The sequence below is a fragment of the Monocercomonoides exilis genome (assembly GCF_001643675.1).
Source record: "Monocercomonoides exilis strain PA203 chromosome Unknown scaffold40-978991, whole genome shotgun sequence".
NCBI lineage: Eukaryota > Preaxostyla > Oxymonadida > Polymastigidae > Monocercomonoides > Monocercomonoides exilis.
In genome coordinates, this window is record NW_027150585.1 from 782100 (window position 1) to 797580 (window position 15481).

Sequence of the window (15481 nt, forward strand, 5' to 3'; positions counted from 1 at the left end):
AGTTGTATTTCGTTTTTATCTCGTCAATAACAGGCACAGGAGATATATGGTGCATCCAAGTGATGGAAGAGGATTATTTGTGGGAGAGGGCGGGAGCTGAGTTTTTTTTGAATGTTAATGTTTCAAGAGGGGTTCTTAAATGAAAGAAATTCTGAGACAATGGAATGGGGAAGAACATGTGGAGATTTAGAGAAAAATATGCAGTAAATATATTGAGAAGTTGCTGAGGATGATGAGGAAGGTTTTATTGTTGATGGGAGATATGGAATTTGAAAAAAAGGAAAAGAGATCAAAAGCGGGACAGAGAAGAGGACAATTGAGAAATGTTTGATCGGAAGAGGGGTATTTTTTATGAGAAAAGATTTTATGGAAGAGAATGGGAATTCTGAAGAAAAGGAGGGGATTGATATTTTCTGAGGATTTTGGGGGTTGAATGGAAGAGGAAAAATGGAAAGGAAAGGAAATTAAGAAATGACTTCATTTTTGCTTTTGAAGAGAAAGGCAAAGCAATTACATAAAGACAGACAACGCTGAGGATGTCATTTTTCATCAATTTATTTCCTTCAGACTTCAACAAATATAACGATAACGATTGTCTTGCCATATATGAAATCAACTTTTGAATTTAATATTTGGTCCAATCAACGACTTCACACAAAATTTTCTCGACAAAATAACTATTTTTCAGCAGATTTAACGTTTCTATGTCTCTTCGTCATCATCACTTTCTTAGCGTTCTTCGCTTTCTTCTGCATCTAAGATATTTCCTCTCATTTTAACATTGTATCAGTCAATAGACTATCAAATGCTTGAAAGATGTTCAATCAGCAGATTGATTGCACCATTCAAGAATCAATTCATTCAGTATTCCTGCTCTCAACAGTATTTTCATCGCCATCAATGCATTCTTCAGCTTCGCTGAATGTACATTTGAACTGTTTTCCTCTTCCCCAGAGGCGCACTCCGCTCTGCTTCAGCACTTCGTGCGGCTTCTTCGCTCCGGCTGTGCTTAACAGTGTGAATGAAGCGAATGGGCATCGAATGAGAAATGGCAGTGGAAGAGGGAAGGAGCTTCAAGGCACATTGCGTTAATCAGCTCGCTTTATGACACCGCCAAGAAGCGAAGAAAGAGAAGTTCAAGTTTAAATTGAAAAAGCAAAGAAAGCGGATTTCAGAAGCAAATTGAGCGCAGAGCAGAGGAAATGGAGACAGCAGGAAGAGCCAAAGGCGAAGACGAAGAAGAAGGAAAAAGACGAGTTTTGCACATTGCAAATCGATGCTTTTGACACAAGACTTGCACATTCAGCAACAGAAAGGAGGAGGAGGGACAGGGGAAGAGAAGAAGGAGATGATGATGAAGATGAACAGCAGCAGACATTTTGTTCGTTTGACGGCATGCTTTCATCTGCCCAGCAGCACACTCAACACATCGCAGCCTCCTCAACATTTGCCACTCCTCCTTTTTCTCCCTTGCCACACACACTATTGTCTGCCCCTTCTGTTCTTATTGGAACTCCGCCAAACACACTCACTCCTTCATTTCCTGCCACAGACACATCTTCACTCACACAGAAGTCCTTCGACATGACTAGCCCAAGCTCTGCCTCTTTATCAAACATGTCTTCCTCCTCTCCTTCTTCTTCCTCTCCTTCTTCTTCTATTTCTTCGTTCTCGCTTCCACCGCTTGTGACTGTGCCGATCCCTCGTGCGATTCTCGGGAAGAGCAGATTGGACAATGTGTGTGTGTTTGCAAGCAGCAGCGTGTCAGCGACGAGGGATGTGTTTGAGCCACAGAGCATCCTTCTGAACTATGCAGCGTATGTGGCTAGCCAGGGGATTCGGGTGGGTGGGGAGAAGGAGGGGAAGGAAGGGAAGGGAGAGAAGAAGGATGAGAAGAGGAGTGCAAATGAGTTTGTGAGTGATAAAGATGGAAAGGGATCGTTGTATCTGACAAATAAATGCATCGATAATGAGAAAGATGAAGAGGAAGAGGAAGAAGATGAAGATTGATTTGACAAAGACATTAGAAAGGCTCAGAAAGAAAGAGGAGCAAAAGAAAAGAAGAAAACAACAAAAGCGAAGAATAAGCCTGTAACGATTCTGACCACACTTTGCTCAGATTTTTTGCCTGAAATCAAAAATCGAAGAAGGACTCAGCTGCGAATTATCGAAACACATTCGCTTTCTCTGCATTAGCGTCTGCAAGCACATCAACTTCATTAACTTCTTCTTTCTTCTTCTTTCTTCTCTTTCTTATTATTCTGCTGCTGCTTCTGCATCTTTTCTCTCATCATATTCTTCTTCCGCTTCTCAGACACAACCTCAATTCTCTAACTTATCGTTATCATCGTTATTGTTGTTGTTGCTGCCCACCTCCTTTCCCTCTTTTTTCTCTTCTGACCTCATCCCAACCACCTGATACTCACTACAGCTTTTCTCTTCTGCCTTCTTCCTCTTCCATCCTCCAGCCTATATCCACTTAGGCAGCGATGACAAGTGGTGCATCCGCTTTCACGTGCAGGAGAGTGAAGAGCAGATTCTATCGTTCTGCCATTCTGATGAGCTTCACACGTACATTTCCCACTTTTCCGCAAAGATATTGATGGTTTGATATATCATTTGAAACAAAAATAATTTTGTCATAATTTATTTTTGTTATTATTTTTTTTTTTTTTGAATATTCATTTCTATTCTTCATCCTTTCACAGATGCGTGGAGGAAATGTGCTATCAGGCTGTGACTCAACTTCTCCATCCAGTTTTTTATTTTGATATTTCTCTTCTTTTCTCATCGCTCCAATAATAACAGATACTTCGTCATATCTCGCTCTATCTTCAAATTCATCAGATAATTCATCATCTTCCTCTTTCTCTTCTCTGTAACTTAAGCAACATCCTCCTTCTTCTCTCTCCTCTAACTCTGTCGCAAGGGACTTTCTTTTTCTCTACCAGCACAGGCACAAGATTCAACAGAAAACAAACCAATCGACTCGATCAATACTGTTTTCATAGAACTCCTTATCTCATACGACTGAAACAAATTCCATTCAGTTCGATCCTATCTGAGCATAACATGAAACACAACTGCTTCGTTTTCTTCTTCTTCCTCTTCATCTTCCTTCATTCACCTCTTCAATCGTACTGAACCGGCTGATATTTACATCAAGGAAAACATTCGCCTGCATTTGTTTGATGGTTTCTGTATTCCAAGATGACGCTGCCCATGGAACAGTCGGAGTTGTTGAAGGAGTTGAAGGAAAAGAGGTTTGCTATGGAGATGAGGTTGAATATGCTGGGATTGTTAAATGCGAGACTGGTGATGAAGGTGTGGTTGAGGAAGATGGAGCTAGCTGCAAGGAGAAGAAAGAAAAGAAATTGAACAAAACGAATTCGAAGAAAAAGCTTAATAAGTTTTTTTAAGAGAGAAGCAATGAAGCAGTGAAACGAAAGATAAATAAGGAAACCCATATATGTCAAAGAATACCACAGGGGTAACATTATCAAATGGGGGATTCAGATGAAGGAGAGCAGAAACGGAAGAAAGATGGGCAGCAGATGAAGAAGAATGCTAGAATATCATTTCATAAGAATAATTAGGAAAAAAAAGTGGAATTGACTCTGTTGTGATCTTCCATTGCTATTTCCTTTCCATTTTGTTCATTGTTATTATAAATCGTTGGAATGAACTGCTGGAGCAGGAACTTGGTGATGATGTTTCAGATCAATAAATATAAAAAACATTGCATCCAATTTTAAATAAACTAATTATGTATATTAATATCTATCTGTATTATTTTTTTATTTATTAGTACTGTTTAGAAATTCTTGAAACTTCTATTTTCCTTTTTAAGATTGGTTTTTCATATTTTTTTTTTGAAATTTGATCAAAAAAACACTTTTTAACCAAAACTTTAAAAAGGAATGCTTTTTTTCAAATTAATAAATATTACAAATTTATATAACAGAAATTAAAGCCAATTTCTTGTAAAAAATCAATTTTTTCATTGATCAACAAATACCACAATTCATTTTATTTTTTCGATTTTTGATCTTTTTTTATGATGTAAAAAAAAAACACCCATATAGTTTTGTGCAGATTTTGTCCTTCACAGAATTCCATCCATAAATCAACATTCAATAAAATAACAGTTGAATTTGTTTTCATCTCTTGTACCAAATAAAAAATTATAATAATCATTGCCTTTGCATAACTTCATTTATTTCTCAATGGCTATTTATTAATCAGCTCCATTTTCATTATATTGCTCTCTCAAGCGGATATTGTCCATTTCAACAATAACTCATATTCCTGCAATTTGGAAAGGATACAGATGGAAATATCCTCACAATTTGAAAAACAATAACAACAATAATGAATCACAACGTTTTCTTCATCTTGAATTTATTTTGGTTAGATCAAAAAGAAACAAAAGATTTCCATTTTTGACTTAGACAACCAATCATTGAGGCTTCTTCGCAATTTCTTTTGCATTTCTTTTTATAAAGCAAAAACAGTACAGTTTGTATCGCGATCATTTTAGTACTGCAATATAATCAACGATGTGTGTATTTATCTTTTATTTTGTTTCTTGTTACACGTTGCCACTCTTTTTGTATATTTTTTATAACAAACAGAATGAGTTTGCCAAATGCTGATAAATGTGAAAAAGGAGTTCAAGCTATAACCTTAACAGAACAGTTTTCAAGTTTGTTCTTTTATTTGGATTGAACCATTTTGAACAAAATTTTTGTTTTTTTAAATGTTTTTTGAAGAATTATTCCATGAGCTTTAGCGTCGCAGAGAAGATGAACAAATGCAGAAAATTGAGGAAATGGATGAAATGATTAAAGAAAGGAATATTTCGATGGAAAATGCAATCTTGCTGTTGAAGCATGTTGGATACAACAAAGTGCTGAAAAAGTTTTTCTCATATTCTTTTGATTATTCATTGTTGAGTAAAAAAATGCCAGGGATGATAATTGAAGAAGAAAGGAGAATAGAAGACAAGAACGAAAGGCTTTTGGTTGATCTTTGCGAATGTTTTGCTTTGCTAAATTTCTACTTCATTTCGGATGAATTGCTTTTAATCATTGTACCTCGCCTTCTGAAAGTTGCCTCGAAGAAAGAGGAAAACGAGGAGACTCAAAAAGAAGCGGAAATGGCTTTGCTGGCTTTAAGTAATGCTAACACATATTATGTATGTTTGCTTCTATTTTCTTTTTGATGTTAATTGTTTTTTTTTTTTTTTTTATTCTGATTAGGATATGCCAAAAGAACTTTACTTGAATGAAATGACAGAAATCATCAAATGTCATCAGGAACATCACAATATGACACGACTTGCCTTTCAATCAGCTTGGCAATTTTTGATAAACAGATTTTTCACCAACATAAGCTTGGAAGAAGTGATTATGAATGAACTGCATTTTTCGAAAGAGGCAGCAAGAGAACTGGAAGATCTGTCAAAGAGTGTAGATTGGAAGAGAAAAGAAGAGGGAAAAGGTGAAAGGGAAGTGAAAGAAGTGTCTGTTATCAAGAGATGGCTTCTTGTTATTGATGATTTCTTAAACTCATGCACATTGTGGAACGAAGAACTTACTGGTCTTATCCGCAGCATTGTTCAAATGATTCGAGCATCAAGGGACAATCACAAAGAAATTCTAAATGGATGTCTCGATTCACTTCGATGTACAGCAATAAATAGAAATGTGGAAATTGATGACTTGTTGAAAAGCGGGGCTGTTGATGCTGTTTTGGAGGAAATGAAGCAATCAACTTTGGATGATTTTATTTTGTGGAATTGCTTGGATTTCTTTTTGAATATTTCAAAAAGACTGAAAGAGGAGGAGGAGGATGAGATGGACGAAACAAAACGAAAAGAGTTGAAAAGAGAGATTTTAGAAAAGATGGAAGAAGAAGGATATGAAGATTTCATCAAAAGTTTTCGAGAAATGATTGATTTTTTGAACAGAAAATACTATGATTGTTTATCATTGAATATTTCTGATTATTTTGTGAGTATTTAACCAAATTCTTTTCAATAAAAATTGTGACTCAAAAATTATATTTTCTTTTCTTTTTTATTCATATCACAAAATGGGAGGAAAACAAGAATTGAATGAATTTAAATATTGTTTTTCTTTCCTTTTACAAAAATAAAAAGAAAAAAGAAAAATCTTTTCGATTTGTTCCATCAAGAATCTTCATTTAATGGATCATTGCCCTCCATCTTCATCAACAAGATTCATTTTGAACAATGTGTTCAATTGTTCAGTTTTTGTCTCTTGAATCCTCTGCTCTCCTTTGCTTATTCTCTTTCTGATTATATTTTCAATGAACATGAGAAGGTGAAGGAGAAGAATGAAATGATTATTCTTGAGAAGAATTCAAAAGAAATGAAGAAAGAAATGTTTGCTGAAGAAATAAGTTGTCAACTTTTTTTGTTAAAAATTAAACAGAAATAAATCTGATGACAAAGAAGAAGAAGAAGAAAAGGAAGATCACAAATGTTGAAATGAAGACAGATGCTGTGTGAATGTTTGAATGAGGGAGGGAGAGTGTGTGAGTGATGTCGAAGTGGAAGATGAGAATGAGAAGATTGAATGAGATGAATGAAGAACACACAATTTTTGTTGAATATTCTTCAGATTCAACTGAAAATGTTGCCTAAGAACGAAATCTTTTCTCTTTTCTCTTCTCTTCTTATCTTTTCATATTTGTTTTTTCACATGCTCGTTTTCTTTCATCTTTCTTCTTCAAGTTTTCTTCTTTTCTGAGTTGAGATGAGATGAAATGAATGGAGATGTGTAGAATATTCCATTTACAGATACGTTAAATATTCAGAAGTGTTTTTTGACAATTTAAGATAATTTTTTCCGTTAACAAAAGAAATCACTCCATAAAGGCTTGCAATGATATCTTCATATCCTTCTTCTTCCATCTTTTCTAATATCTCTCTTTTGATCGCCTTTCTTTTCGCTTCTTCCTTTTCATCATCCTCTTTTTCTTTCAGCCTTTTTGAATATTTCAAAAAGAAATCCAAGCAATTCCACAAAATAAAATCATCCAAAGTTGATTGCTTCATTTCCTCCAAAACAGCACCAATAGCTCCACTTTTCAACAAGTCATCAATTTCCACATTTCTCTTTTCTACTGCACATCGAAGTGAATCGAGACATCCGTTGCAAATATCTTTGTGATTGTCCCTTGATGCTCGAATCATTTGAACAAGGTAGGCTATTAGCTTTGCAAGTTCTTCATTCCACAACGTGTACCATGCCAAGTAATTATCAATAGCATAAATCCATCTCCAGATCACAATCACTTCTTTCGCTTCTTTTCCTCTTTCTTCTTTTCTCTTCCAGTCAATGCATCTTGCCAGTTCTTCGATTTCTCTTCTTGCTTCTCTCGCGAAATGCAGTTTATTCACAACCACTTCTTCCAAGCTTTTGTCTTTGTAAAATCTGTTTATCAAAAACTGCCAAGCAGACTGATAGGAAAGCCGAGTGAGGTTGTGATGCTCCTGATGATATCTGATGATTTCTGTCATTTCATTTAAATATAGTTCTTTTGGCACTTTCTAATCAGAATTAAAAAAATAATTAATAACATCAAATAGGAAATAGTAATGCTCAAACAGCGAATTTATAAATGCAACTTGAAGCAAACAAAGCTATTTCAACTTCTTTCTGAGTTTCCTCGTTTTCCTCTTTCTTCGAGGCAGCTTTCAGAAGGCAAGTCAAGCACGCATAAGGCAGTCTTAAAAGAGTGCTGTCTTCCAACAAAAGATAACATTCACAGAGATCAACCAGAAACTTTTCGTTCATTTCATCTTTTATCTTCTCATTTTCATCAATTATCATCGATGGCATTTTTTTACTCAACGATGAATCATCAAAAGAATTACAAAAAAAGCTTTTCAATTCCTTGCAAGAACCAGCATTTTTCAACAACAAAATTGCGTTTCCCCATGACAATGTCTTTTCTTCAATCATTTGGTATATTTTATTGAATAGATCTTTTGTGAAAACTGTTATGAATTCTCCTTCATCCATTTCTTCAATTAATCCATTCATTTCCTCTATTTTCTGCACTTGTTCCTCCTCATCGCACTCTCCAAATCCATCAAACAATGCTTCAAAAATATAAAGAAAGAAAGAAATGCAATTACCAGAAATTCAAATGCAGCAATGATGCAAACCAGTGAACTTTTCGGTGACGCTCATTTCCTTCGACTTTTAGCAAAGCACATCATTCGGAAAACATCAATATTTTTATCAACCCAAATGAAAAGAATAATCGAGGCAGAGAAATAATAACAAATATTATATTTTCAAAACTATCAGGGAAATGCCTTTCCTCATACCACTCTTTTTTGTGCAAGAACTTTTGGCAAGGTATTGCAGAGAAAAAGATAGCTTAATCCTTGTTGATTTGTTGTTATGGATGTTTTGATCAAAAATTTAACAGATAAACTGTCTGATTAATTGAAAGATAAGATATTCACAAATTCATCCTTCATTATTAATCATCAGATTGATCCAGCGAAGCGATAACAATTTTGTATAATTTTCAAAAAATAAAGTTTTTAGCAATTCACACAACGAGAATTGATAAAAATTCTTTCAAAATAAAACATTAAAATTCAAAAAAGTTGATTAGGGTGCATATTTTATCTTGACATCAAAATTTTATCTCAACCCTGTTTTTTTGAAACTTATTTTTGCTTTTTTGATTTATGAAAAGGCTAAAAACAAAAACAAAATTAATAGACTTCTTGATATTTATGTTTTTCAGAATTCTGTTAAAAAATTTTTTGAGATTTTTATGTTCAAAAAAATATTCAATATTTTTATTATTTTAGGACCCAGATCAAAGACTTGCTGGCTGTGAAGCCAATATTTCATACTGAACGTTTTAAGCCACAGCATCACAATTCTACATTCCTATATTATTATTTTAACTTGTTTTGACTTTTTCAATAAAATTTTTAACCTTTTTTTCTCATTTCACTATTTTTGCTTTAAACACGATTTTCGGAATAAATATGAATTTGTGTAGGTTTTTAAGCATATAAAATATAAAAACGAGGTGTTATTTATTGGATATTTTTGTTTAATTCTGAAAAGAAAAAGAATTGAACAAGAAATTGAAGCGAAATGGTAGAACATATGAAAATTTTGATCTGAAAATTGTTCGTCATATGCAAATATTTAGTTGTTTTTTCTTTGAGATATCATTTCATTTCAAATATGTTTTTATTTGATTTCATTAAATTTTAAAACAAATGGATGCATGTCTCTAAAATCGTGTTTTTAAAAAAATGTGTGAAATGAGAAAAAGTGTAAAAAAAACAAGTTGAGAAAGTTAAAAACAACTAAAACATATAAAAACGAAATGATGAACAATGTTATTGAAGCTTAAAACTTCCTATCAAAAATATTCGCTGGAAAAGCAGCAAGCCTATGATCAAACCATAAAATTATTATAATCCTCGATCTTTTTGAAAAAAAGAAATATTGAAAAAAAAATACAGAATAAGGAAATAAAAGCATTTCAAACATTTCTGGTTATTTTTTATTTATCACAAGCTTGTGTAAAGCTAAAAGCATAACAAAAAAGAAAAAGGTCTAGATAAAGAAAAAGGTCAAGATAAAGAAAAAAGGTCAAGATAAAATTATAGCCCTACATCAATTAAGGCTGTATGATCTGACAAATCATTTTTTGCATCATCCGTTTCTATTGAAAAAAAGAAAAAAGAAAGAAAGAAACAGAAAAAAAATGTTAATTGCATATTTTAACATTTATTCTACCAAGATTTTGTATAATATTGTTTGTTTTTTAGAGTATAGCTGTATTTGATTTTTCTTAACAAAATACACCATAAAAAATTTTTGATGCTATTTCAAAAAATTTCATCTTTTCTCCTTCTGCTCGAAATTTTTCCAAAACGTATTTCATAAATGTATTCTTATCAAAAAGTGTTGCTGCTAACTATTTTTATAAAAGACAATTTTTGGATTTTAAAAATTATCAAGATATAGCATTTTTTCAATTGAAGTGGCGAGATCGAACTTTTTGAATTATTTCAAATGACTGAAACGAAGTTTTTGTTTTCTTATCATTAGAATTAGCTGTATTTGTTTTGATTGTTGCTGTGGATTTCTCTTTTTGTCAATATTTGATTTTAATTGTCACGATATGCTTGAAATGAATAGTTCCATTAAGCTTGTGTTCATTATCGAACAACATGCTAGCAATAAAACGGAGTGAAATTTTCGTTGAAATGAACAAAAACTTAAAATTGAAGGAGGTGTTTTGTAATACTTATGTCAGCAGATACAAAAGCGGAACAAGGAGAAGAAGCATCTTTCGAATGTTCAAATTTTGGGTTATCGGTGTTCACGTATGCTTCATTCAATGAAGAGCAGAACGAACATTACGATAGTTTGGTGAAATGCGAAGAGTAGAAAAATCTCATCAATTTGCAGTTCAACGATAAAGCCAAAATTTGCTAATCTTGAGACAAATTTGCCTTGCAAATATGAACAAAATCTGTTAAATGACAATTAATAAAGTGATTATTGAAGAAACAAATGAATGAAACTGAGAAATGCTTTTGAAATTATTCTACGATGAAGATGAAGTCACAAAGTTATTTCATTCATTGCTTTTCGTAATTCTAACGACTCAGCCATATTCCATTAATTATTCACTTTCAATTCTGAGATATTAAAATTCCAAAATCTATCACTTTCGAAGCAATTCCTTTTTAAGAACTGAGTTGGTGATATCCTCCTTTACTTTGACTTGAAAAACACAAATAAACATCAGAAAGAACAGCCAATTCAACAGTTCAATCATGCTTCCCTTGTTCCTTTTTACGTAAACATTAGCCGCTTTGTCTGGGCTGTCAATTATTGATCCCAGTATCTGTTTCAGGAACGTATCAAACGAAGGATATTTTTCTGAAGTCGATAAAGACTGATGAAAACTCGAATGATAAGAAGTGATGTGACGAATCATCTGACTGCCTCAAACAAAAGCATAATTTGTTCAATATTTTCTTCTCCTTTTCATTCTTCTCTCTCATAACAATCTCCATCTCCTTTCATCTTCAAACACAGTATTTCTTTTTTCATAACATCCACTTCTGTCTCCGCATAGAAAGACGGTATATAACAGCAAGGCAGAGCAAACATCGAAAAGGAGAAATTGGACCTATGTGCCATCTTTTCCAAATGCGATGAAAGAAGATCTTTTTTTAAAAACAACTGAGAATCGCTGATTTTGTTCACAAAGGATGTCATTTCTGCCGTTTGAGACGGCCGAACAGGATGTTGTGGCTGCTATTGTGCTGCCGGAATGCTTCTCAATTTCTTTTAACTTGTTCGTTTTCGTGTGCAAGATAAGTCAGTGAAGATGCACTAACTGCAATGATGGTTTTCTTGCAAATCTGTTCGTGTGCTTCAGAGAAGATCTTTAGGAAGAAGGGCGATGGGAACAAGGGGAAGCTGCGGAAGAGGAGGAGGAGCAATGTAGATGAGATCGGTGGAGGGAGGTGGTTGGATTTGGAATAAGGAAAGAAAATAAAAATTTGAAAAGAAATAGAACAAAAGAAAATGTTTTGAAAGGCAAATAAGTTATTGCGAAAAATATTATTGATAAATAAGCAAACCTCACTCACAACTCTTTTCACCTGCATTGCTGGTTTGTGCTTTGATGATAGTGGAATAGGTGTCTTATCTTCAGACTCACTCTCTGTTTCTGGCTGTTCTTCCGCTTTTGCTCTTTTCGTTGCTCTTCTCACGAACAGAAAAGGAGTCTTCACCAAAACAGGAAGAAGAAACTGGTTTTACAGCAGCACTAATTCGAAGAAGAAGAGTGTTGAAAAGAATTCAGAGGGAGATTTTGGCTCAGGTATTTCGATGGGAGAAGGGAAGAGATATTCATGTGGGAGAGGGTGAGGAGGAGGTGGGTCGTCTTCCTTCATGAAGAGGTCGGTGGAGGGTGTTATCACAGAAAAGGGGAAGATAACTTCATCGGTTGTGAATGGGATGGGAGAAGACAAAGCATTTTTTGAGGATAAAGCAGCTATGTTGGTATTTGTATGATATTCATTAAGAAACGGCCAGAGATTATATGAACTGCTAACAAACTGATTTGTGAAGCAAAAAGTCGAAGCATTCATACTCTCCTTTTTCTGCTCGACTATCTTTTGGGGAGGAGATTGAATGCCGCTTTTGTATGCGCAATGTGCGAGATCAAAGATAAATTGGTGGGGTTTATCTGAGGAGAAAAGAGGTGAATGTTTGGAAAGAAAAATAAAAGTCTAACAGAATAAACAGAAGATTTCTTGAGATAAATAAAATAATCAGAAAACATGTTGTAATAATAAGTCATAATCAATTATTATAAAATTAAATAACAGCACACTATCAAAATAATATCGAAAAATTGGATATGTGTAAAATGTTTGCTTGGCTTCTTTAATCTTCCAATTCCATTGCTTTTGAGCAGATAAACGTTTTTTCTCATCTCCATCTTCTTCTTCTTTTTCTCTTCCACCTTAATCTTTTCTTCTTTCTCTTTTCTTTACTTCAGAATCAGACGGCGATTCCAATGAGGATGAAGAAAAGGAAGAGAATGAGTAGTAGAAGGTAGAAATCCTGCACACAAACATTTTTCTTGGAAATTGTTATTCTTCTTTTTTCTTCAGTTTTCATTACCAGCTCAACTTTCTTATTCAAAATTCTTTGTCACACTATTCTTTTTTCTTCCCCAGCCATTTCCCAAAAAAATCGTGTTTGTTCACTTAATTTCATTGAAATAATAATTGAGGAATGATTGAAAATACATTTTCAAATAGAAACGTTATTCTAAAATTTATGAAAAAGCTGAACTATGTGAAACAATACTTAGAAATTGAAAAATAAAAAGTTATACCACACATGTTAAACATGTCATTTCTATTGATTATAAAAATAATTTGCTTGTCAAAAAATGTTTTTTTCATTGAATTGAAATTGAAACAATAAAGGAAATTTAAAAAAAAAAAAAAAAAAAAAAAAAAAACGATGAAGTTAATAATTTTTTCAACATATTGATCTATTGGACCGATTGAGCTTTCTTTCTGCAGATATTTGTAGTTTAAGTGATATCGAATAGGATCTGTCAATAGCCCTTTTTTAATGCTCTTTAAGCGATTGAAAAAAATGTTTGATTGTTGTTTATTGTTTGAACGCACAAAATGTTTCATATGTGGGTGATAATTTTTGAAATCATATTTTTTCGTTCAAAAATTTCGGCTCCACAATTTTGTTTAAAAAGATTTGTTGATGAACAAGGAAAAGTGATAATTCTAATAAATAACATCTCTGTCTTTCTATTTCATCAATTTTCAGCTTTTGAATCGATTTAAAAGTATTTATATTCTAAAGTTAATTATTAGGTGAATGACTATGAATTTACAAAATTATAAACACCATGAAAAAAGTTATGATTTCAAAAATTTTCACCCATATATAAATGGGGAAAATTATGTGGTTGAAAGCTTTTCAATTGAAAAATAATGTTCTTTATATTGACTCTTTGTGTTTTTTAAAAAAATGCAAACTTAAAGAATTCATTTTTTGAAATTTGTGTGAGGACGCAAAAACATTTTGTCGTAAAATCAATGTAACCTGTTTGCAGATATGAAAATCAAAATAACTATAACTCATGACTTTATTAAGCTTTCTCAAATTATAAACGATTGTTTTGAGCTTAGTGCAAAAAATACTTGAAAATATGCATTTCCACCCATATGTGCAACAAGAGAATTAGAAAATAAAATTTCTGAATTTATGAATTTTGAAAACAGAAAGCAAAGTTTCCGTCTTGTTGCTCAACTTGTTGAGGTTCTTCGTGAAAAGTCAGTCTATCACAAATGCCTAAAAAATACAATGTTTATTATAACAAAAATTTGAAAAAAAAGGTTTCTGGACAAATTTTTCACTTATTGCATTTTCACCCTTTCAAAAATTACATTTGTTATCTCTTTTTTGAAAATACTCTCTCTCTCTCTCTCTTTCTCTCTTTTTTTTGAGAATGGTCGACTTATAATGATATTATTGCAGAATTAATTTGACCTGGGTGATGTACAGACTTCTGACGTGCATTTTTTGATTTTCGACATACCTAACAAAAGTTTACACGTCCAATGAGAATATTGAAATGTTGATTCATTTGTTTATGAAAATTATTATTTTATAAAAAAATTGTTTTTTTCTGTTCAATTATCACAAAAAATTATCTTTGATTTTTTATCCAAATCAAAATGTCCATTGTGAATTATTGACTGACTAAAAAAACGTGAATCGTAATTTTGACACGTCACTAACTCCACAAGACTCTGATGTCAGTAAAAGTCATAAACATGAAAAAATCAATAAAAGGCTTTTTGTCACAAACGAAATTAACGAAACAGAAATCAAGAATGTTATATTTTGAAATTTCAATTGCACATAAAACAATGATTATTGTTTTTTTTTTTTTTTTTTGTTTTTTTGAGTAGCTTTTTTATGAAACAAAAAAACACTATTGAAAACACTTTATTTAATAAAGAATTCTCTTTATCAAACTTGAACTGAAAAAGGGACAAATTAATTGGTAATTTTTTGATATATTTTCTTTCTTTTCTTGGAGTGATTTGTTAACTTTGAAAAAAAAGTGATAGTCTTTGATTTGATATTATGTCAAGCAAATGAAATTATTTCTTCAAAAAAAAAATATTTCTCTTTTATTGGATTATTAAAATAAAATTGATTATTCTCGTCAAGAACTTTTTTAATCAAGTTGAAATGATGATGAAATATCGTATGCTGTTAAAACCAGTAAACTTTTTTGGTTTGCTTTTATGGAATAAGTTTTATTCATTTTGCTGCAATTGTTAGTGAAAAGAAATTTAAGAAATAACAACCTTTATCTGTCATGATTCAAAAGTTTTGGATTCCAGATTCACAAATACTCTTTTTTAACCATTCTCAGTCTAATCTTCAAATACACTTGTTCATTTTCACCATCGTGACATCTTTATTATTAAAAAATTCGAAAGATTAAAAGAAAGTTATTTTTTTTAAGAATTGGATCGAATTGATAAAACGGAAATAAGAAGAAGAGATTAAGGAGAATGAAATGTGTTTATTTCTTAAGAGAAGGATATGCAGCTGGAGATAATATATAACAGATAATAAAAATTGAAAAACAGATTCTTTTGCATAGAAGGTTAAAGCTATAACACATTTGAGAAGATTTTCCTGAGAAAAATCGAAGAAGACAATAATGCAATTAAAGCTTAAAATTTTTGTTTTTTTTTTTTTAAATGAGAAAGAGAGACTTTTAATAAAAAACAAAAGAATAAGTCTGGAACATATGATTGTTTCTTTAATATGTTTGCAAGAATTTTGTTCAATTTTTGGACAGTCTTCGATCTTCATCCCAT

At 32.3% G+C, this 15481-nt stretch overlaps 4 protein-coding genes across 4 annotated transcripts; 3 read left to right on the forward strand and 1 right to left on the reverse strand.

The window, feature by feature from the left end:
- Positions 1–900: 900 nt before the first annotated feature.
- Positions 901–2010, forward strand: MONOS_4400 (uncharacterized protein; the record flags this gene model as incomplete). The annotated part of the gene is made up of 2 exons (XM_067874470.1): positions 901–1015; positions 1166–2010. The coding sequence occupies 2 exons, from the start codon at positions 901–903 to the stop codon at positions 2008–2010; spliced, it is 960 nt and encodes a 319-aa protein (XP_067722831.1).
- Positions 2011–3191: 1181 nt separating this feature from the next.
- MONOS_4399 (uncharacterized protein) lies at positions 3192–3419 on the forward strand (the record flags this gene model as incomplete). The annotated part of the gene is made up of 1 exon (XM_067874467.1): positions 3192–3419. One exon carries the CDS (start codon positions 3192–3194, stop codon positions 3417–3419), a length of 228 nt encoding a protein of 75 aa, XP_067722832.1.
- A 993-nt stretch (positions 3420–4412) lies between these two features.
- MONOS_4398 (uncharacterized protein) lies at positions 4413–6129 on the forward strand. The gene is made up of 4 exons (XM_067874466.1): positions 4413–4561; positions 4635–4705; positions 4773–5197; positions 5262–6129. The coding sequence occupies exons 3-4, from the start codon at positions 4814–4816 to the stop codon at positions 6024–6026; spliced, it is 1149 nt and encodes a 382-aa protein (XP_067722833.1). The 5' UTR covers positions 4413–4561; positions 4635–4705; positions 4773–4813; the 3' UTR covers positions 6027–6129.
- A 691-nt stretch (positions 6130–6820) lies between these two features.
- MONOS_4397 (uncharacterized protein) lies at positions 6821–8638 on the reverse strand (the record flags this gene model as incomplete). The annotated part of the gene is made up of 5 exons (XM_067874465.1): positions 6821–7579; positions 7638–8134; positions 8201–8234; positions 8366–8478; positions 8602–8638. 5 exons carry the CDS (start codon positions 8636–8638, stop codon positions 6821–6823), a joined length of 1440 nt encoding a protein of 479 aa, XP_067722834.1.
- Between the last annotated feature and the right edge of the window lie 6843 nt (positions 8639–15481).